Here is a 22848-nt window from a genome sequence, read left to right on the forward strand (position 1 = left end):
AGTAATTCTAAACAATTTTGTTTTATCAGAATATATTTTAGAGCAGTTTTTATAAGCTTAACATTATATTGGCCTCTTTATGCTCAAATGTTATTTACAAAAGTTGTTTTAACAAACATCCATTTAGAAAATAGATCTGATTTTTTAGCACATATGATTTATTACATCAATAAATTAGAAGTTTGTTCCTATGAAATGTTTATAATATAAATACAACAGCACTTGAACATGCCTGTTTGAGTACATATGAAAGCCATAAAAATTACCTGATGTTAGTGTACAAGAGAAAATGAGTTGAGACTGTAATCCTAGCACTAGGGAAGCTGAGGCAGGACTGCCTGGAGATTGAGGTCATCCTATGCTACTGAGACCATGTCTCACAAATAAGCAAACAACAAACAACCCCAACCCCAAACTGAACTAACAAAAAGACTGTTATCCAATTTCAGAAATGCGGTGTCTGGCATTGTAGACACTTAGAGATTGTTAAATGCTTAGTGCAACTGTGAAGAACCAGTAAATAGTCGAGTCCTGACTGATTAAAGAGACTAGAAGAAACAGCTCTCTCATGAGGACAATGACCGCATGCTGTATGTCCCTTATAAGGATGATGACTGCATGCTGCATCTCACTCATGAGGATGATGAACGCATGTTGCATCTCTCTCTCATGAAGACGAGGACTGCATTCTCTCAGGATGACAATTTTACTTCTACAATCATTTATTCAAACTCAATACTTAAAAATGTTCTCATATTTTCTCCCACCCTGATGTTCTTTCTGTACAGCAATTCTCTTTCAGGGAAGCATGACTTTTACTTTCTAAGTTTACTGCTGTGGGATGGTCTGTATGTCAAATCTGTTGCTCTGATTGGTCAATAAATAAAACACTGATTGGCCAGTGGCCAGGCAGAAAGTATAGGCAGGACTAACAGAGAGGAGGATTGAGAGAACAGGAAGGTGGAAGGAGACACTGCCAGCCACCACCATGACAAGCAGCATGTGAAGATGCCGGTAAGCCACAAGCCACATGGCAAGGTATAGATTTATAAAAATGGACTAATTTAAGATATAAGAACAGTTAGCAAGAAGCCTGCCACGGCCATACAGTTTGTAAGCAATATAAGTCTCTGTGTTTACTTGGTTGGGTCTGAGCGGCTGTGGGACTGGCAGGTGACAGAGATTTGTCCTGACTGTGGGCCAGGCAGGAAAACTCTAGCTACAGTTTACCATCTCAGACTTTCATTGGTAAGTCTGATTGTCATCCCTAACTTTACCTTTTCATTTCTACTCTACAATCGCCTCAGTATTAATTCTAAACAACAACAGCAAAACTTCCTCAGAGAACTAGGGTTAAAAATAACTAAGTCAGCCAGGTGGTGGTGATGCACACATTGAATCCCAGCACTTGGAAAGCAGAAGCAGGTGGATCGCTTGAATTCAAGGCCAGCGTGTGCTACATGGCTAGTTCCAGGACAGCCTGGGCTACACAGAGAAAACCCTACCTCAAAAAAACAAACAAAAACAAAACAATAACAACAACAAAAACCCCACAAGAAACAAAAAACCTAGGTCTGCAATCAGACTTAGACTTGGACATACATGCCAGCAGAAAGAACAGTGTACAGTGTAGAGAAAAGTGGGATTGTCATTTATATTTCATTAATGAGTGACTTTCAATAATGTTTGGTTTGTTTTACACACTGCCTAGAGAAGAAAAGACAACGGGCAAAGTCTCTAATTCACTGAAAATGATTAGTCCTCAGTTTCAAACAAAACAACACCTGCCCCGCCCCACCCCCCAAAAAAACCTAGCAGGCTTGATACAAGAAGAAATACTTAGTTTTATTTAAAAACATTATATTACATAATTATTCATTACATATTTCCATTAGGAAAATTATCACTCCTTTAAAATACAGATAGGCAGATGATCTACTTTTACCTAGCTCAGAATATGCTGAACTTTTGCCAGAAATAGAGGCTCACACCTGTAGAACCAACCAGTTTGGAGAAGAAACCTAAGAGTCCAGATTTCAAGGTCATCTTCACTTATATAGCAAGCCTGAGGCTATTTTGGGCTATATAAGACACTACTTCAAAAGTTACATAAACATATGTTCATGTGGTGTGTGTGTGTGTGTGTGTGTGTATGTGTGTGTGTGTGTGTATGTGTGAAACTTTTGAACTCAGAACAGAAAGGGATACTTATTATATCTTGTTTAAAGCCAAAACTATTTAAAAACAAAATGTCTTCAATTTGGTGCAACCATTAACACAAAATACTTACACTGCTTTTGACATCCTTTAGCTTTGGCAGAATGTCCAGTCCAAAGCCATCTGCCTGTCCCCGAGTCTTGTTTCCAGCATTCATGTAGTTCCCAAAGGCTAGAACCAAACCCAGGACTTGCATGACCCCTGGTCCATTTTTTAATGTCTATAAGACAGGATGGCAAAGATGTTTCTCTTAGACACTGTTTTATTTGAATCATACAAAATCAATATCAAGTTAATCATATTATACTGATAGTTTTGAGTAACAGCCAAACTATGTCCTTTTACATTATTTTGTATACTTTAAAAGCAGCATCTCAAAGTTTGTTTTACAATGGTATGATACCAACAAGCATGATTGTAGAAGCCAAGAGATACCCATTCTGGTCCACATACAATGAGAATTTCTAGAAGATAATATCACCTCTATTATCCTTAATTGTCTGAATGTTAGGTACAATACAGATTTCTGGCATAAACTGTAGAATTCCAAAAAGCACTTATAAAGATTGACTTCCAGATTTAGGTTTGCCACAAGATCATGCTCTCCACTCCCCGAACCCTGTCTGCCTGCAGGTTTTTGTGCCACTTTCACTGAAAGTGTTTCTGGTAATATCTTTCTATTCTTGGAGATGATTTCCCCAATCAGACCACAAACATTTCTGTTGATTTTTGATAAACTGCTTTAAATGCTAATATTGGTCTTTCCAGCCCAAAACTTATTTGTTGCATTCAGAAGAGTAGATCTTCCATAGAGTTAAATAACTATTCCAAAAGTGATTTGGGTACAATAAATATTAACACTTTACTAAGGGGCCATGTCAAACAAACAACCCAAACAAAGGTAAACGGTGTGCCTTCAAATCACTTCTATTTAGAAGTCTGATATCTGACAGAATATGGAAAATGGGGCTTTGGTTTTGGTGAAAGCATTGGGATCTGAGATCCTAGGAGACTGATACAAAACGTCAAGGATCTCAATGCGGTCCCACTGCCTTGGGAATACGACTGAACACATACTTTATTCCCGAAGCCTAGTCCTCAAATATTCCCTCATGTGGGACTGCTATCCTTTGAATTTTCAAGTACTTCAAGCAAACAAAAATCATAAAAATAAATAAGAACACAACTGAACACAATTAAATACCAGAATTTGCGTTCACTTCTCTGGTCCGGAACCTACCTCACACAATTTCTGCAGCAATTCCAGTTTGCGACGAATTGAACAAATGCTCTCTGAAAATGTTGACTGAAACAGGATGCAGAAGACTCGCTCTGAGAAGTTGGGGATTAGTGACAGCTCATACAGGAACCTAGGCAGACAAAGGTAAAGAGGGAGGAAACTGTAAGCCACCCGAACAGTAGTGCTTCCTCTATATCAAACATGCACCCAGGGACCATCACTTCCCACTGTGAGAAGCCCACCCACAGCCTTGACTGCCCACCCAGATCCCTAGACACACTTACTGTTCAGGTTTGTCAAGAGACTTGGCATTTTCCTTGTCTTTGGAAGATCGACTGTGCTTTTCAATTTTTTCCAGTTCATCTGACTGTGCTCTCTGGAAGGAAAAAAAAAAAAAAAAAGCCAAGTGTCTTTTTTTTTTTTTTTAATCTCTTCAAGGGCTTCCTTTAGATAATAGTGATTGCAATACAGCAGAATTCTCTATATTTTAATTTCTTAGCATCTGTTGTGTTAAAACTTGACTTAATATGTGAGGCATTTTAAAGTGTAAATATCCATAATAAAATCCAGATCATGCCTAAATCCCCCACATAATGCTGTTGACTATTAGTGATCTGAAAGATATTTATTCATTAAAGCATAAAGTAATGTTTTTCAATTTTTCATTAATTTGTCTATTTATATTACTTTCTAGAAAGTCATAATTTTGTTTTAACATAATAGTTCTCATTCAGATCTCAAACAAGTTAAATTTGGAAGTAATTTGATGTTAAATGTCTTTAAAAATATCCAACTATTGCAATGATTGTGTATTGCTTTTGTTATACTGGGAGAAAAGAATAGTGCAATTAAGCTATTAAAACATGGAACAAAAATAAAAGATTTTCATGCTTTTGTTGAACATGATTTTTTGATACAAAAATAGCTCCAGCCATATTTTGCTTTTGTCTCCTTCTACTGTTTATAATTGTAAGCTACAAATTTTGTTTCTTTATGGGAAAGAATAATCTTCATTTTTAATACAAGCAAAAGGTTTACAGAAGCACACACTTATTTCTTCTTACAGAACATTGGTATCAGTTTTATTTCTACTCAGACATAATTTTATACCTCACAAAGATGTGTCCAATGAGCCTAGGTTGCATCGTCCATATGAACTCCAGCTTCATATATATGGCCATGTGTTGAGTTAGAAAGGCAGTCCTCAGAACTTAAAACCCGTCAGAACTTAAAATTGTATTAGGTTAGAATGGATGTATAAGACTGAGTAAGGAGGTCCCTAGGGAATGTGTAGGCAGTATCTATGCTAGTGAACTGCTCTATGTTAGTTAACTGGTTATTCAGAAACGAAGACATAACTATCTAACCTCAAAGGAAGCATCTTTAATCAATGACAGGTAAACAAAAGTGGGGAGCTGACACAGAGAATCAGATACATTTTTCTTTGGGATGTGATGTGTTAGAAGGATATGAAAAGAGGTAAATTCCATCAACTATCATGGGCTTATATAAAAGTTAAACTCTTTGCAGAATTTCAGGTTGTTATGTGTCTTCCACACTTCCCTATCGTAAGAAGAGCTTGATATATACTGAGGAAGGAGAGTAGGACAACTGAACAGTCATTGTTTTCTGTAATTAAACCATTATGTTCCTACAAAGGCGCGCGCACACACACACACACATACACACACACACACACACACACACACACACACACTTCATACACAGTGAAACACTATGGTCTATAACATAAAACCATTTCAAACCTGAGCCAACATGCTCAGGCAATGTTTCTTGCAAACGTATGTATAGCATGCACAGGACAAAGTGCAAAGGCTTCTAGAATCACCTCGGCATCATTACATTTTGATTGCAAATGAATTTTGGTTGTTGTGCGTTCAGACACATTTAACGACTGCTAAGTATTCTGTAATCCCATTTGGGGTCAAGCCAATTATGCTCATTTTAGAAGAAACACAGCTGCCTTGGTCTGAAGGTACAGCTCAGGGACAGCAGAGAGGAACTTTCACTTTGCCCATGCCACCTACACGCTTTTCCTCTTCAAGGATGCATGTGTACGATGGTGTCCATTCTGGTTTTGATTTTTCTCTATGGAGCTGACTTAGTGCCACCTCATACAAACATCTGCACATAACACACACACACACACACACACACACACACACACACACACACACACACACAGTCAACACATAGTCATAGTACTAAATTCTCATACTAGTCCTTGTTTTCACTGATACTGATAAAATACTTGACACAGGCTAAATTTATAAAGAATGGTTGTTTATTTAGTTCTTAACTTTATGGAGTGACAGTCCAAATAGCTATAGTACAGATCACAGAGAGCCCTGTGACAAGTGGCGGGAGTATGGTTGGAAGAGAGATATCACATTGCCAAATAAAAGCCAAAGAAGAATTTGGGCTAGGTCATATAACTCCCTCTTGGTTTAATAAACTTGGTTTTCCCAAAATATCACCTTGGGAAAGCTTGCCCTGCCCCTGCCCCCCACCCCCATTTTCATTATAATGCATTCCCCCCACCCAAGAAACAGAATAAATAAGAGCTGCCATGTGCTTTGTTTCATTCCTGTGTTTATCACAGTATCTAGATGACGAAGATGATGATGATGGTGATGATGATGATGATGATGATGATAGTTAAACACACAAACAACTTTCTAGATCAAAATTTAAACTTTCCGAGAAAAAGATCCTGTCTTATGTGTCTTTGCATCCCACTAACTAATATGGTTTGTGGTATATATTTATCAATAGATAACTTTAAAAAAAAACAAAAGATAGGAAATTAGGCAAGAAATGAGTAAGAAAACAAATAAACAACTAATAAATAGCAGAAGGTAGCTTCCTGATTTGGGGAGTAACTTAGAGTTTCTATTGCTGTGAAAAAACACCATGACCTTAAAAAGCAAGTTGGGGAGGAAAGGGTTTATTTGGCTTACACTTCCATATCACTGTTCATCATCAAAGGAGGTCAGGACAACTACTCAAACAGAGCAGGAACCTGAAGGCAGGAGCTAATGCAGAGATCATGGAGGCATGCTGTTTCCTGGCTTGCTCCACATGGCTTGCTCAGCCTGCTTTCTTATAGAACCTGGGATCACCTGCTCAAGGGGTGATACCACCCACAATGGGCTGGGCCCTCCCCCAGGAGTCACTAATTAAGAAAATGCTCTATAAGCTGACCCCACAGCCTGACCTTATGGTTTCCTCCTCTCAGATGACTATAGTTTGTGTCAAGATGACATAAATCTAGTGAGCACAGGCAGAGAAAAGGCAGAAAACACAAGGATGAGCAAGAAACACTAAAGGCATGATAGGCAAATAAGGGCAATTATTTATCATCCTAGTAGTATTGTAAAGGCCCTTAAGAGGTAAAACAATGTCTAAAATAGATACTTATGCATGCCTGAAATGGAATCAGTTCTGTTGAGTGTTAGCACACAAATAAATAGATACAAAAAGAGGGCTATACCCACCCAAAGTATGTGTGAATTAAGTCATCTATACCCTCGCTTAGTACAATTCCATTGAGAGCTTTTTCATATAACACATAGAAATGAGAGTGAAACTAAAAGAATGAGGTCTAAAATATACTGTATTTGTTAGACAATGTTACTCTAATCAGCTGGGTTGTGCTCTTTTTAATTATGTATAATTGTTCCTGACCCATCATCCTGGATTTCTTCTTGCAAAACATGAAGGATCAAGTAAATGTCTGGTGTTTTTATACCTACTGGGGTCTCAAATTCTTACCCTTATCTTCAACCATACAAATTATCTCAAACTATGACCAAAATTTCTACCACAACTCAAACTGGATGGTTTGGGTTTAGTTGGAACTCAAAGGCTCTTCTTTTTCTGGCCCACCAGTTTGTTGTAACCACAGAAGCTGGGTTTTGAAATAAAAAAAAAAGAGGAATTTGGAAGATTCATTTATCCAAAGGTATATTATTTACCAGGAATTGCACTAGACAGTGGAAATTCACACACACACACACACACACACACACACACACACACACACACACAGCTTTAAATTCAAGCAAAATCCCATAATACAATCTATCAAGCTGCAAATAACCATCTTGCTCATGTGGGTCTTCTATAGCTACTTTCTTATATTGTTTTTGAAAATTATATGTAACTCTCATGTGTGAAGGGGATGCTCGTGTGTCACTTAGAGCTTGCTTATGGTGCTGAGAGTCATTTGCTACATATCACATACTCACACACCAATTAATAACAGAAGATTTCTAGTTTCAGTCACTTAAGAAACCTTCTGGGTCCAAGCCCTGTTTGCTTACATTCACTCAAGACTTTGCCAAATGAAATCATTTTTAGTCTATAGGACAACAAGGACTGCATCTCTGGAGACTTCCATATTTTAACTATGTGCACATCTTCCCCAGTTCCATTCTGTTTATTTGCAGAAGAATTAGATTAGATTAGACCCTTCCCCAAGATTTACTGCTTGCCTAAAAGTGAACCCCAGTTGCTGCTAATCCAGGTATTTTCGGCAGTTACTAAAAATCATGATACCAAAAACTCAGGCATCCCATTCACCAAATCACAAGCTGGTGCAGACCCAGATTTCCTGATTTTCATCACTAATTCCCTCACTATCCTAAGACCCAGAGCCCTTGACAGTCAACAGTGGTCAATAGCCCCTTCTTTGGGGTGGGCCTTCATGAATCCCTCCTGCATCCATGCTGGGATTTTGACTGTTTTGATCTTGTCTTATACATAAGCAATCACAACCACTATAAGTTCAGGAGTACAATGGCTCTCTTTTCATGTGTGAAAAACACTATTTCACAGCAGTCTTTGGCAACCCATGGCTTTTACAGTCATTCTACCCCCTCGCCCCCTTTTTTTAATCATGGATGATCTCTGAGTCTTGACATGAGGGATGGGATATAATTGTCCCATTTAGGACTGAGCACATCACACTCTTATTCACTGCACATTGACCAATGGCAGGTGTGGTGGTATTATGTTCCCTGAAATATTGTGCACCCTAATAAACTTATCTGGGGTCAGAGACAGAACAGCAACAATATTAAACATAGATAGGCAGTGGTAGCACACGCCTTTAATCCCAGCACTTGGGAGGCAGAGGTAGGCAGAAATCCATGTGTTCAAGGATAAAGCCAAGCATGGTGACTCACGGCTTTAATCTTAGAAAGCGAGCCTTTAATCCCAGGGAGTGATGGTACAAGGCAGAAAGATAGATATATAAGGCGTGAGGACCAGGAACTAGAAGCATTTTGGCCTGGTTAAGCATTTGGCTGGTTAAGCTTTCAGGCTTCTAGCAGCACAGACCCATTTGGATGAGGACTCAGAAGCTTCCAGTCTGAGGAAGCAAGACCAGTTGAGGATCTGGCAAGGTGAGGTAGCTGTGGCTTGTTCTGGTTCTCTGATCTTCCAGTGTTCAACCGAATATCTGGCCTGGGTTTGATTTTATTAATAAGACCTTCTAAGATTCCCTCTACAGGCAGGTCTCTGTGATACTTGATGTAGCTGGTCTTTCTTGCAGCTGGCAGGATTCACAGCTGGGTAAGAAGACTGTTGACCACTTCTTCCAACCCCAGCACCCTGCATAGCACCTTCTGACATTATGAAACCTGCTTGTGATGATATATTGTATACCCTAATAAAATTTGCCTGAAGATCAGAGAACAGAACAAGCCAGCAGAGTAAACACAGAATTCAGGCAGTGGTGGTACACATCTTTAATCTTAGCATTCAGGAGGCAGAGATTAGTCTCTATCTCTGTGAGTTCAAAGCCACCCTGGACTACATGAGATTGACTCAGTCTAGGAGAGAAAACAAAGCAAGGCAGTGGTGGCACACACCTTTAATCGCAGTACTGGGAAGCACACACGCTTTTAATCCCAGGAAGTGATGGCTGGGCAGAGTAAGTTATATAAGGCGTGAGGAGAGAGGAACTAAAGGCTTTTCAGCAGAAGCATCCCTTTCAGCTAGAGGCTTTTTCAGGCTGAGGAGTGGGTGAGGTAAGAGCTGGTGGCTGTGGCTTGTTCCTTTGTCTCTCTGATCTTTCAGCATTTACCCCAATATTTGGCTTTGTTTTTTTTTTTAATTTTTAATTTAATTTCATTTTATGTGCATTGGTATGAGGGTGTTGGATGCCCTGGAACTGGAGTTACAGACAGCTGTGAGCTGCCATGCAGGTGCTGGGAATTGAACCGCAGTTCTTTAGAAGAGCAGCCAGTGCTCTAAACCACTGAGTCATCTCTCCAGTCCCTGAGTTTTTTATTAAGTCAATTTAAGAATTCGTGTTACAACTACACAATAGGGCAGATGCATCACTGTAAGAATCGGCTTGATTTCTTTTTGCCCTGTGACACAGGCATCCGGGCGCTTTAGCATTAGGATCTTACTACCAAGTTATTGAGAGACAATTGATATTCCATTTCTGTTGCTCATGTCTATCCACGTGTTAATCAGCAAATGCCATCTTGTATTTCAAATGGTGTGCCAGAGGACACAGATTTGAACTCCTGAGATCCCTTGAAGTATATATACTGTGTTGATTTTGAAACTTAGAAGTTATGTTGGTTCAGGCTATTTAATTTTTTTATTCATATCCCTTAAATACAGCACAAAACAGGCATGTATGTGAGAAAAGAGAAAATGACTACCCAGTACCAATTAGTATCCCAAAGCTATGAGTTGTCTGAGGAATATACAGTAGAAATATTAGGGCAGGCAAGACCTCTCCAAATTCTTTTGTCCAGATTCTTCCCAATTTCATGAGATTTCTCTATTAAATCTTTGCCCCTCTCCTCAAAGACCAAAGTCTGTTACTTCTAAATATTTTGGGTAATCTTGTACTTACATCTTTTTCATAAATTTAATACCACATCTTTTCTGACTTTCTCAATCTCTGAGGCCATGCATCTCTTTTATTAATTATTCCTAACAATGACATGACATGTATCTTTAGTCTGTATTTCATTCTAACCAAGACTTTTGCTCCATGTAGACAACTGCTTTTTTAACATTTTTAATCAACATCTCTAAAATCAAACTCATATTTTCTTCTCCCCAGACCTTCAATGATCCTTATTCCAATACCTGAAACAATGCTCCTACCCAGAGATCTGAGAGGTCATCTAGATGTCTCTGTACTTTATTTCTATACCCAATAGATTGCAGAGTCTCACAGGCACCTCTGTTGCCATCATTCTGGTCCTAACTACTATGATCACTCAATTCTCTGCTTCAATATCTTGCCTGCCTAGTGCCTGAACAACACCTCTGGCTCTCTCATAACACAGTGGTGATTTTTTTATTTGGCTGCTTGTTAGTGATGCATAGAAGATAATGCATACCCTATTTAAAAGTCTTCAATGGCTATTCATCATTCCTAGATATCGCAGACCTCAGCATTCTTACAAAGCCAATACTGTCATCTACTTGCTACCTATGTTCCATTCTTAATGGATTTCTCCTTGTTCCTCAAATAGATTGGGTTCTTATACCATCAATGCTATTCGCTTTACCCAAAAGGTTCCCTACACTTCTCACTCTCCACATCTACCCATGCTTGCTTCAGTTTCAATCTTTTTAGTCTGGAGAGGCCTTTCAGAACCCAACATCTAGTGAACTCTCCAACCACTTGCCCCCACGTAATAAATCATCCCTGTAGAAATGCACTTTTCCCCAGGAGCACATGTCATAACTTTAAAAGACCATTCAAGGCCTAGGAAAATAGATCTATGGTATGAAAATAATTGATGATTTTGCTCCTCATTGTACTGATAGCTCAACACACATGCCAAAACAAAGCTGGCATTTAATAAATATCTGAAGGAATATTAAATTGAATTGCTTTCTAGTTTCCTCATTTATGTTTAATTCTTACTCTGCTTTCAATTTAAACACTCCTTTCTGGAATAGAAAATATCATTAGCAGGAGTTGAAAGTGACAGTACAGTGACAGGGGTGTTTGGCTGTAGAGTAATGGACATCAGCACATCTACGAGAACAATGATCGTGGCCAAGAATCCCATTTTATACTGGATGGTGGCTGGAGGAAATATGCCTTTCTCTGGCTAATGAGACATTCTGTAGGAACAGCCCCTGAAACTAATTATTTCCTCCACTCCAGCATCAACAACCTTGCTCTTCTTCTATTATTCCTCACGCCCTCTCTTTCTGAACTAACCCTTTTCCTCTAACCCAATCACTTTTCATATCTGCCAGTGCAACACTAAAACTTCCTTCTTTCCAATCTAAACCTCACTTCCTTCCCCCAGCAGTCACCCCTTCTCCCAGTCCTCCCCCTGCCACTCTTTTCTTCCTCTTCTTTTCCAGCACAGTGGGGAAGGCAGCCCATGGTCCCTGATGATACAGGTCTCCTTGGACATCACAACCTGGCTCTGTGTTTGAGAGCAATCTTCACAGCCCAGGAGACCCAAGTGTAAACACTTCTATGACTGCCAGGTGCATTCAAAATGGGAGGTGTTTGGCTGGTGTTTGGGGAAAGTGAGGGTGTTTTGACAGCCTCCAGCATGTCGTTGTCCTGATCCAGAAGGCTCCAGCCAGCTGCACATGGATTGTATGCTTAAACAGGGGCCTTTCATTTCATTTCTTGAGAGACAATTCTGAGGTTTGATTTGTAAGGATTCCACTGTAATTAAATCTGTTGCTCTAACAATGATCACGTGATCTAGACCAGTACTTATGTAGACATCCAGGGTGACCTTCCGCTCCAACACAGGAAGGCTTTTTTGAACAATGTTTTCAACAACTCCAGATATACAACATGCAAAACCCATGTTAACTAGAAAGCCAGTGTGTCCCTGTCTGCATGATAGTCTGGCAACATCAAGACAGGTGCAAATCAGCCATAGATTTCTTCACCACTTTACAAAGAAGGCTCTTCTAAATGGATATAATCAACTCCCTTTAGACACTAGCATGAATGGGCCCAGACAAGAGTATCTACAACACAAGATTTCAGATAAATTTGAGAGGCTATGAGACATTCATAAAATTCCAGGAAATACATCAAGTACTTGTTGTTTTGGATGGGTCCCAGTTCTTTTCAAAATTCTGTGAACATACACCTTTAAAAAAACATTTAAAAAAAAATCACAACCAAGAGTCTGGAGGCAATGTATTATTTCATCAGAGTACATGGAAAGATCCTTTTTTTTTTCATTTGGCAAGAATCAATTCAAGACTTATTTGATGTTATCTTTTCTTGCAACAGGAACTAGAGAAGCAATGCCAGGCCCTTTGCAGCCATGTGAGACAAACGTTATCTGGAGTTTGAAACATGCAGCTCGGTTTAGAATAAACTTCAGCTGGCTGTAAAAGTATTCAGTCGCATCTCTGTATTTCTCCTTTGCTTGAGTCTCTGCTTCAAGAGACAATGCACTGCTTATCATCGCTTTGGTTGCGGTTAATTGAAGGAGCTTCCTCTCTTGAGTAATGCTCACTTATGTGTGTCTCTTTGTCCACATGGTGGTTTCAAGAAAGGCAGTCACCTTGACAAAGGGGTCATTCTCTCTGCCTTCATATACCATCAGCATTTGACCGTTCAAAGGAATAGGAAGTAGAACAAATTGGATCTGAAAGAGTTGGTTGAGGTGCAAGATGTAATCATATTATAGCTGTCATTTCCAAGTGAAGCTCCAAGGAGTACTTCCTTATACAACTGATGAAGAACTTTGTAGAAGGATTCCACTTTGATTTCCAAAACTATATCACTTAAGAGAGTCAACTGTAAATATCAACAACAAGGCAGACTCTTTAAGCAGATTCTTCAGTAAAACATGAGACGGCCAGCATCCTGGGTGGGCTTATGACCCCACTACCCATGGTCTTCATGCTATTCCAGGAACTATCAGCAATATGCCATGCATGGGCCTCCTGTAAGTTAATCATATGGCTACAAACATTGTCTGTGGAATCAGGATTTGCTTGTTTGAAGATCATCTGAGGAGAGCACCGTCTGCTTTGCCTCATTGTTTTCTTTGTGTCAATATGGTAATAGTCAGAATTCTGTAACACTTAGAATTCCCCTGCAGAGTCACCTATGATGGGTCTGGGGAACTAGCTTTGCCCTTCTGCCTCCTTACCACCATTTCTGTCATCGCCATCTCAGGACCTTAGGATAACTACTGACTGTTAATTATCTGCTTTTCATTATGATTTAATATAGCCTAGTACTTCCCCAGGAGGAGGTGGAATCTCTCATCTATCTCTGACTTAAAACCGGGGTGGATCTTGAAAGAATCACACTACACAGGATGGGAAAAAAGACAACTATTCTAAGATGGTCTGGCAACGTGAGGACGGATGCAGATCCGCCACAGGTTTCTTCACCCACTTTACATAGGATGTACCTCTCAATGAGTATTATTAACTTCCTTTAGACACAAGTATTAATAGACCCAGGCAAGAATTAGAACACAAGAATTCAGAAAATTCTAGGAAATATATCAGGTTTGTGTGTGTGTGTGTGTGTGTGTGTGTGTGTGTGTGTGAGAGAGAGAGAGAGAGAGAGAGAGAGAGAGAGAGAGAGAGAGAGAGAGAGAGCATGAATGCATGCTCATACAGGCTGGCTGCCAAAGGTGAAGAAAAGAGAAAGAGAGGGTAGAGGGTTCAATTAAAAGGGCATCATAATAATCAGACTACAACCCACAGCTCCAGAGAAGGTAGGAAACAAGAAGACATCATAAGGGACATGTTCCGCCTCCCATGTTAATATGCCCATTGATATTGACATTGTTCCACAGCAAGCATATATTCTTTCTATCCATTTTATTAAACATAAATTCTTTTCTCATAAAACATAATCTGAATACAGTTTCCGTTCCCTCTATTCCTCCCAGTATTTTGCCACCTCCTCTCCCGTCCAAATCCATTCCCTTTCTGTCTCTCATTAGCAAAGAACAGGCTTCAAAGAGATAACAATAAGACACAATGAAATAAAACAAAATAAAACAAAAACCATCATATTGATATTGGACAAGCCAAGCCAAAAGGAAAATAAAGAGTCTCAAGAGTAGGCACAAGAATCAGAGACCCTTTCGTTCACACATTCAGGAGTTCCATAAAAGTACTAAACTGAAAGTTGCAGTTTATATGCAGGGAACCTGGTGCAGACCCATGTAGGCCATGTGAAATATACGAGATTTGATGGTATCTCTCATTTTGTGAATACTAAATATATCTATATATATACGTGTGTGTGTGTGTGTGTGTGTGTGTGTGTGTGTGTGTGTGTGTGTGTAAATTATGTAATTGGTAAAATACCCTTTGTATATTTAAACAGCTATTTTGGTCTCAGCATTTTGAAAGGAAAATACACACATACATTATTAAAGGGCCACTTAAATTATCCTCTTGCATATTTAAGAGAATGTGGTGAGTATATTACTATTCACCCACAGATCCCCACACTACTGCCTACAGATCTTGTTCTTGAAATACACAAAACCACTTAAAATCTTTTAAATTTCAAGGGCTGAGGTGAATTAAAAAACAATTTTTTAACTGTTCTTTTTTTCCACTTATTTATTTATGTGTGGGGTGAGTGGAACTCAAAGAACAATTCATAGGAGTCAGTTCTCTCTTTCCACCACATGGGTTCCAGGATGATATTCAGGTTGTCAGCCTTGGTGGCAGGTAGCCTTATCTACTAAGCCAACTTGCCAGCCCACACCTTTTCTAATATTAAAACCTTTCAGGGTACTTTCATGGCTGTAATGATTAATCCTGGTTGTCAATTTGATAGGACTTAGAGTCACCTTAGAGACAAACCTCTAGGGCTGTCTGTTGGGAAGAAGTCTCTGGATTGTGTCATTGAGATGGGAAGATGCATCCTGAATGTGGGTGGTGGAATTCAATGGGCTGGGGTTGAGGATTGAAGTAAAAGGAGAAAGTGAGTGGAATACTAGCACTCAGCTCTGCTTCCTGAGTGTGGATACAATGGGACTGGCTGCCTTACAGTCTGGCTACCATGCCTTCCCAGCCATAATGGACTGCACCTTCAAACCCAAATAAACTCCTTCTCAAGGAACTTCTGTCAGGCATTTTATCAAAGCAATAGAAAAGTAAGCAGTATAGCAACCTACAGATCCCCACACTACTGCCTCCAGATCTTGTTCTTGAAATACACAAAACCACTTAATATCTTTGAAATTTCAAGGGCTGAGGTGAATTTTTAAAAAGGCTATAATGTGCCACAGAAACTGCAAGTTACATATCCAATGGATAGAGTATTTGGGGGGAACCTCCAAATTTTGAACACTTAACTCTGTGTAAACATAACAGAACACAAAATAATACTGAAACAAATATACATGGGATGCCATCTGGAACCACTAAGTAAGTCCAGTGAAGGCACACATACTAGGAGTTCTACATCTGATTACGAGAGCTAATTATTTACTCCTTTAATAAATTTATTGCCCAATTAAATTTCAGCTGTTGTAATCATGAGCAATAAGCAAGGAAAGTTGATGACCGTATCGAGCATCATACGTCAAAGCCATCCACTGTTTTTTCTGTTCATGCGTAATGTAATTTCAACTCAGGATCTAGTTTCAGTGATAAGCAAGGTTCATAGCAGGTATTTAAAATAACCATCATAGCAGAGGTTGTAAGTCAGAGAAAGAACATTTTCCTAGCCTGTGCAGAGACCTGGATTCAATGCCGGCACTCCTCCTCACACACTCTGCTACCATTACAAAGAAACGGAAAAAAAAGAAAAGAAAGAAATGGAATGAATAAAAAAAAAAAAAAACTCTCTTTACACAACCATACTCAAGCCAAACCTGGAAGTTTTCTACATAAACCACAATGTTCCTAGTCTTAAGTACATTCATTTAACTTCAGCAGAATGAAAGAATGTAAGGGTGGTCTAGCAGACATTTATGGCACCAGGTTGAAAAAATTTATTATATCTGCTAGCCAACTGTATCATTTCACTAATGCTGGCCTGTCGTCATGGAAAATTACTGGGAAATGTTTAGTGTTTGTGTCAGAGAGTCTGTCTTCCTCGGATTGCTGAAGGGTCGAGCGTGTATGTGCGAGAGACACTTTCTGCATCTCACTGAGCAAAAGAGGTTTGTTAATGCTGTCAAAGCAAGAAGCAAGAAGATGATCACGGAGAAATAGAACGAATGTGAAAACAATGGCTGGTAGAGAGACGAGAGCATATAAACAATTCACCACCGCACACAAAGACGTAAAATTCATGTTCAGGGTGAGGAGGGGAATGTCATGAGAGGACCAAAGGACTGTGTAATAAAAAGAGACACAAACAAGTATTCCTACTATTGAACAAGGTTTACATTTAGAACTCAAACACGACAAGAAGTAGAAGCAGGGATCAAAGCTAGGATTAAGGAAGCACTGAAGGGCTGCAGACATATTTATTGAGGACTACATCTCTGTCTACTTCTCTGAAGAATGAAGATGATCACAGGAACATCTCTTTTTTTTCTTCTCCCATCCTTTCTCTCTCCTTAAGTAGTGGAAACGTTGACTATCTCTTCATTTTGGTCAGGATGGACCAAAAAGAGGTCAGTTGCTAGACTAGTGTTTTTCAGGAGACTGTGACTTTGGCCTAGGTAGAGCACAGTCACCCTCCCTCTCCTCTTTCTAGTGATGCCTGGGCTCACAGCTGTGGTTGGATGTCTTGTTTCCCTTCTTCCAACCACCACAGCCTTTATGATCTATACCCTATTTGTTTTTTTTTTGGGGGGGGGGGGTCGGACTTAAAGTCTGGTTCAACCATATCTACACATTTATATTATTAAACGAGTCATATAACATTAGAAATTCCGTAATTTCTAGTTTGTCCTACCTGTAGATATCAGAAGATTTCCATTTGTGTATGAATAGAATGTACTGTTACTACATTTCTTTGAAGGTTGGGTGAGAGGCATTCTAAGTATTTGTTGCAAAAGCAAGCTCTGTACTGGATTTGTGGAATTGAAAACTGACACCTGGATATAAATGGTATATACCCAGGGTCCCTGCAGACAGCTCATGCAGTGGTGCCTCCACAAAAGAAAAGGAAGTAATAACACTCACCTCAAAAGTCAACATCAAGGTGTACAATGAGGTAACCAACTTTAAGTGGTTAATTTCTCTAGGGTCTTCCAAATTTCTTATGTTTTTGTTTTTCAAGACAGGGTTTCTTTGTGCGTAGCCTTGGCTGTCCTGGAACTCGCTCTGTAGACCAAGCTGGCCTCAAAGTCAGAGGCTGAGTGGGTGGATATGGAGGAGGAAAGAGGCAGGGGCAAGAAGAGGTACTTTTTTAAATTGGTCTTCTTGCCATACAAGGAGAACGCTGATCTTCAAATGCAATACAGTAAGCATTGGTGGAAAGTATGAGAAGCTAAGTCTGGTGGCACAGGCTAGGCAGAAACAGGCAGATCTCTGTGAGTTTGAGACCAGCCTGGTTTACACAGCAAGCTCTAGGAGAGCCAGGGATATAAAAGGGTCCCTGTCTCAGAAAACAAAAGAAAGAAAAGTATGAGGCAAAAATCTTAGGAGCTCAAGTGCACCTCCCTTAGCTAACAACTCTGCACCATGCCCTTAGATTCTGCTTTCTGGGACACTGACAATGAAGCCAGAGTCTGTTTTCTAAAGTAACAAGCAACCCTTAACTTCTAGGTAAGACAGTGCCTTGGAAATCTGACCTGAAACTCTGTGAAAGAAAACAGAGATACTTCTACAATAGACTGTGACTGGAAATGAAGTCATTAAGACAGATGGGGGCTTCAGCAGGAAAGCGGGCAACAGAACTGAGAATCTGAGCCCATGGAAGCTCCAAGGAATCAGCACAGGAAACTGAAGGTAAGTGCTGCTCCTCACATACACTGGACAGCGCCAAGACCCTTAAGGACAGGCCAAGGTGGAATGCAGGGCTCCTGAGAAAGGAATTCCCCTTCCTCATGAACAGGTATCATGCGAACAAAGAGATTACAGAAACCAATGATTCCCACCAGCCCCTTTCCCACTTGGGTCCTGCTAGAGCCAAAGGGATCTGAGAAAGTGCCTTTCAACTCAGAGCAGATGTGTCAGGAATTCTCTCCATAAGTTAGTGTTGCTATTAACATTCTTTAGCAGTGGGCAGTAGTCAATGGAGAGACTCGTATCTGGCCAAAGTACTGGGAGTAAGTGATTATTTATTATATGTTCAGTCCTAAATGGAACATTTATTCCAATCCCTCCCTGCCCAAAGCTCAGGAAATGTCTTGGAAAAAGGAGTGGAAAGGGCCTGAGACTGGTGAAGTGTGCTATGAAATGCGATCTTCTGGGACATGACATGGCATCATTGCACTCATGAACTCACAGATGCCTAGGTTACCTGCATAAAACCTCCCTCCAGGAGATCAAGGCACGCAACAGTCCAGCATCGGTGGGTGCAGCTCATGAGGCCCCACATCTAGCCAAGGAGCTATTGGCAATTCACGACTGCCAAGGTCTGTTGGGATCCTATTTCTTTAGGGGTGTGGCTGTGAGCAGGTTGCCTGAACTCTGATGAATGAACCACACCCACTGTTAGGAAGGTACCGCTCACTGGACTCAGAGAGAGAGAGAGAGAGAGAGAGAGAGAGAGAGAGAGAGAGAGAGAGAGAGAGAGAGAGAGAGAGAGAGAAAGGAAAGCAAAGAAAGCAAAAGTTTGCATGAAAGTAGCAGGGTGTGTATTTGGGGAATGGGAGGGTAGATATGGAGTGGATATGATTAATATATGTTATGTATATATCTGATGGTTCAAATAATAAAATTAAAATTTTTAATTAAAAACCTCCCAAATTAGTTTCGTGGACCATGTGATTGGTGTCACACTATTGTTCAAATTATAATTATAGAAAGCTTATTTGTATAGACAGTATATCTGTGTACATATACATGTTCGTGTATGTGTACACGCATGTGGAGGCGAGAGGTCAACACTGAATGTCTTCCTTGATTGCGCTCCACCTTATTTTTTGAGACAGAGTTTCTCACTGAGCCTACAGCTTGCTAATGCTGCTAGACTGGCTGGCTGGCCAGTGAGTTCCAAGGGTCCTCTTGTTTCTCCCTCCCCAGGGCTGGAGTGATGGCCATGCACCGCTAAGACCAGCTTTTGATAAGGGTGCTGCGGATGCGAACTCAAGTCCTCATGCTTACGTGGGAAGTACGTACTGACTGAGCTGTCTCTTCAGCTCCAAAGCCTGATATTCAAAAGCAAATAATATCCAAAGGAATTTGCTCAGGCTGGCATGTTAAACACACACCATAAGTGCTCGTGGGTCTCCACTTGGTAAATGGTTTTGTTGTACTTACGGCATGTCAAGGACGGACAATACTAAGGAGAAAAAATGTCATGAGGTTGGAGAAGTTGAGGATGATGATGATTGAGAGAATATGTCACAGTACACAGGCCAGAGAAGTGAGTAACAGCAAATGGTGAACAGTAAGGAGGAGAAACACCACAATGTAAGCCCATAAGACATCTGACATAAGGAAACAGTTGCTGGTAAAGCAGGATGGAAGGGGAACAAAGGGTCTGATGGCCTTTTATCAGGAGGACGATGTCAGAAAGAACTCTGCTCACTGCTGCTGTGGCATAAGAGTCTAAGCCACCTGGAGGCACTGAGCACATCTGTAGCATGAATCTTAACAGTTCTTATTAATAAGACCAAACCCGAGGCCAGTTATTGGGGTAAATGCTGGAAGGTCAGAGTACCAGAACAAGCCACAGCTACCTAGCCACAGCTACCTCACCTTGCCGGATCCTCAGCTGGTCTTGCTTCCTCAGACTGGAGGCCTCTGAATGGCTCCAGCTGAATTGCTGCTAGAAGCCTAAATGATTAACCAGCCAAATGTTGCTAGTTTCTGGTCCTCATGCCTTATATACCTTTCTGCTTTCTACCACCACTCCCTGGGATTAAAGGCTTGCTTTCTGGGATTAAAGGCGTGAGTCACCATGCCTGTCTGTATCCTTGAACTCATTGATTTCTGCCTCTGGAATGCTAGGATTAAAGGCGTGTGCTGTCACTGCCTAACTAGTAGCTTTTCTGTTCTCTGACCCCAGATAAGTTTATTAAGGTACACAATATTTTGGGAAACACAATACCACACACAGCCAGGTGATTGGAGGGTGGAGAGCTGAAAGATGGTAAAGTAGCCAGAACTATACAGAACTAAAAACAAACGTACAAACGCAGCCAAAACTCAAACCAGCTTCTCTGCCGAAAACCTTGAAAGAGACCTGCGCGGCACACATACCTGCAAACAGCAATTAGCAATGGACTGTCCACGTGAACAGCGACTTCATGGGATGCTCAGTGCTCTCAGTAAAGGGGCCTTTGGGAAACTAACTGTGCAACTCCAACGTAACAGTCAAAGAAGGGGGAAAGCAGGTACGAGCAACCCACACCATTCTCCAGTTACTACTGCAGCCGTGTTAATCAGTTTAACTCATTTTCTAGGAACTCATGCAACACGGTTGGTTATTCAGAAACAAGCACAGTAATTTTATCATCTGAAGGTTTTTTTACTAAGCCTACAGAACCAATCTGTGAGTGATTCAACATCTATAGGTTTTTTGTTTTTAATTCTGAAATTCACCTTCAATCTATTTGCAGGTGAAAGTGAACAAGCTTTACAGGGATTCCGTGAACCAACTCAACGGAACAGTGAAATACGAGAGTCAGGGAGCTTTAAAATCGCTACACCATGAAAGTCAATACATTTTTGTTTGGAGAACCTGATGGCTAGATGTTGCTGAAAACATGAATCAATTAAATTCCTCTAGGAAGCTAGAGGAACACAGATGGTTAATCCAATTCATTTTCTCTCACGCCACACGGTATATGCTTTTCAGGGTGCTGTATCATGTGACACACTACAGCCTTCTTCCAGATTAAGTTTGCTGGTATGTCAAGTACCGCCCAGAGTGAAGATTACTAAGACTATAAAGTATGCCTGTGCAATTCAATCCTGAGAAGCGTGAATTCAGACTTCTCATTCTCTCTGCCCTACCTGCCTTCCCCCTCCTCTAAGTTGGATTAGAGCTGGTTAATTACACAGGGGCGTAGGAGTGTTTTCCTTCTACCTTTACCCACGTTTTCCTTCCTTTGAACTTCTAACAGGATTGACTTCCAAGGGTTAGCTTCGTTTTAATACTCTTTTTAAAAAACAACTCGGGATTCTTTTCTTCATTTTTCTCAACATGAAATAAAATGAAAAGTTAAAAAAAAAAATTCAACTCACAGTTGTCCGTGGATATTTCAGATGCATTTAGATGTAATGTTAATCATTCAATACACTAAAGAAAAGAATGGAATGCAGCTCAATAACTCTACCCCTCCCCACCCAGAATCCCTCTCTATCACCCCAGAAACTCACCATGTCATAATAGGAGTACATTTTAAAACTCAGAAGCAATATATACATTTAACTAACTATACGCTGCAAAGACTTGACTCTATGATCTTAATGATAGTCAATAACCCTAAATAAACTCTAAGGAATTTTGTTTTTCAAACCTCACTACAGTGGACTGCATTAAGTAACTATGTGGTTTTCACGAAGTCTTAATTCCTTGATAAACAGGAATCGGGCCCTCAGGATTGTGGTTTGTGAAATTAGGGTGTGTTTAGATTTGGAGACTGCCCAAAATTCATTCACATCTAGAAGGGAAAGCTCACTGCCAAACATATGCAATCAGAGTGAGAGAGAGAGAGAGAGAGAGAGAGGAAAAAAAGATTACATTCTAAATAAGGTTTGTATAGCAAATACTTCCATCTGTTTCAGAGAGATCAAATACAACTACTTTAAAACAGTCCATTGGCATTTAAGCATCTGGCAAAAAGAAAGTGTATTTACGAGAAGGCATTCACATTAACTGTAGATTTTGTCCCCAAGGGTAAGTAGTGGAATGCCATGAAAGATTACCTCTCATATATTTGTTAAAAATGGAATTAAAACATTAATTTTTTTCTACATGAAGCTTGCATGCCCCTTAAATGTTCTTATTTGTAAGGCAAAATTAAGCCTATTCAGAGATCATACAGAAAACAAAACAAAACAAAACAAAACCTACTCAGGTCGCTTTATTTAAATTAATTATTTTAAATAAGTCAACACAATAAAATTGAAAAGATTTCCAAAGAAAGTCTATGCTAAGTCTAAGCATATGCATGGTGAACCCCTCCAGACATCCTTCATAGAAATAAGATATGTTACATGGAATCACAAATAATATGTAACTTACATGCCAGATAAGACTATATTTCCACAAACCTGGGTCTTTTCTGTTATCTATGCCCCTTACTGCTGCTTGCCTCTCAGTTTACTTTTTGGAA

General features: G+C 40.0%; 1 protein-coding gene across 2 annotated transcripts in view; it reads right to left on the reverse strand.

The window, feature by feature from the left end:
- The window catches only part of Fmn2 (formin 2), a 298406-nt gene that overhangs the window by 113086 nt on the left and 162472 nt on the right, over positions 1 to 22848 (reverse strand). For both annotated transcript variants that reach the window (XM_059280275.1, XM_059280274.1), the window contains 3 exons: positions 3742 to 3833; positions 3458 to 3587; positions 2291 to 2437 (listed from right to left, as the gene is read on the reverse strand). In XM_059280275.1, coding sequence (XP_059136258.1) covers positions 2291 to 2437; positions 3458 to 3587; positions 3742 to 3833 — 369 coding nt within the window. The remainder of the gene's footprint in view (positions 1 to 2290; positions 2438 to 3457; positions 3588 to 3741; positions 3834 to 22848) is intronic.

Source organism: Peromyscus eremicus, chromosome 15 (assembly GCF_949786415.1).
Source record: "Peromyscus eremicus chromosome 15, PerEre_H2_v1, whole genome shotgun sequence".
NCBI classification, from domain to species: Eukaryota; Metazoa; Chordata; class Mammalia; order Rodentia; family Cricetidae; genus Peromyscus; species Peromyscus eremicus.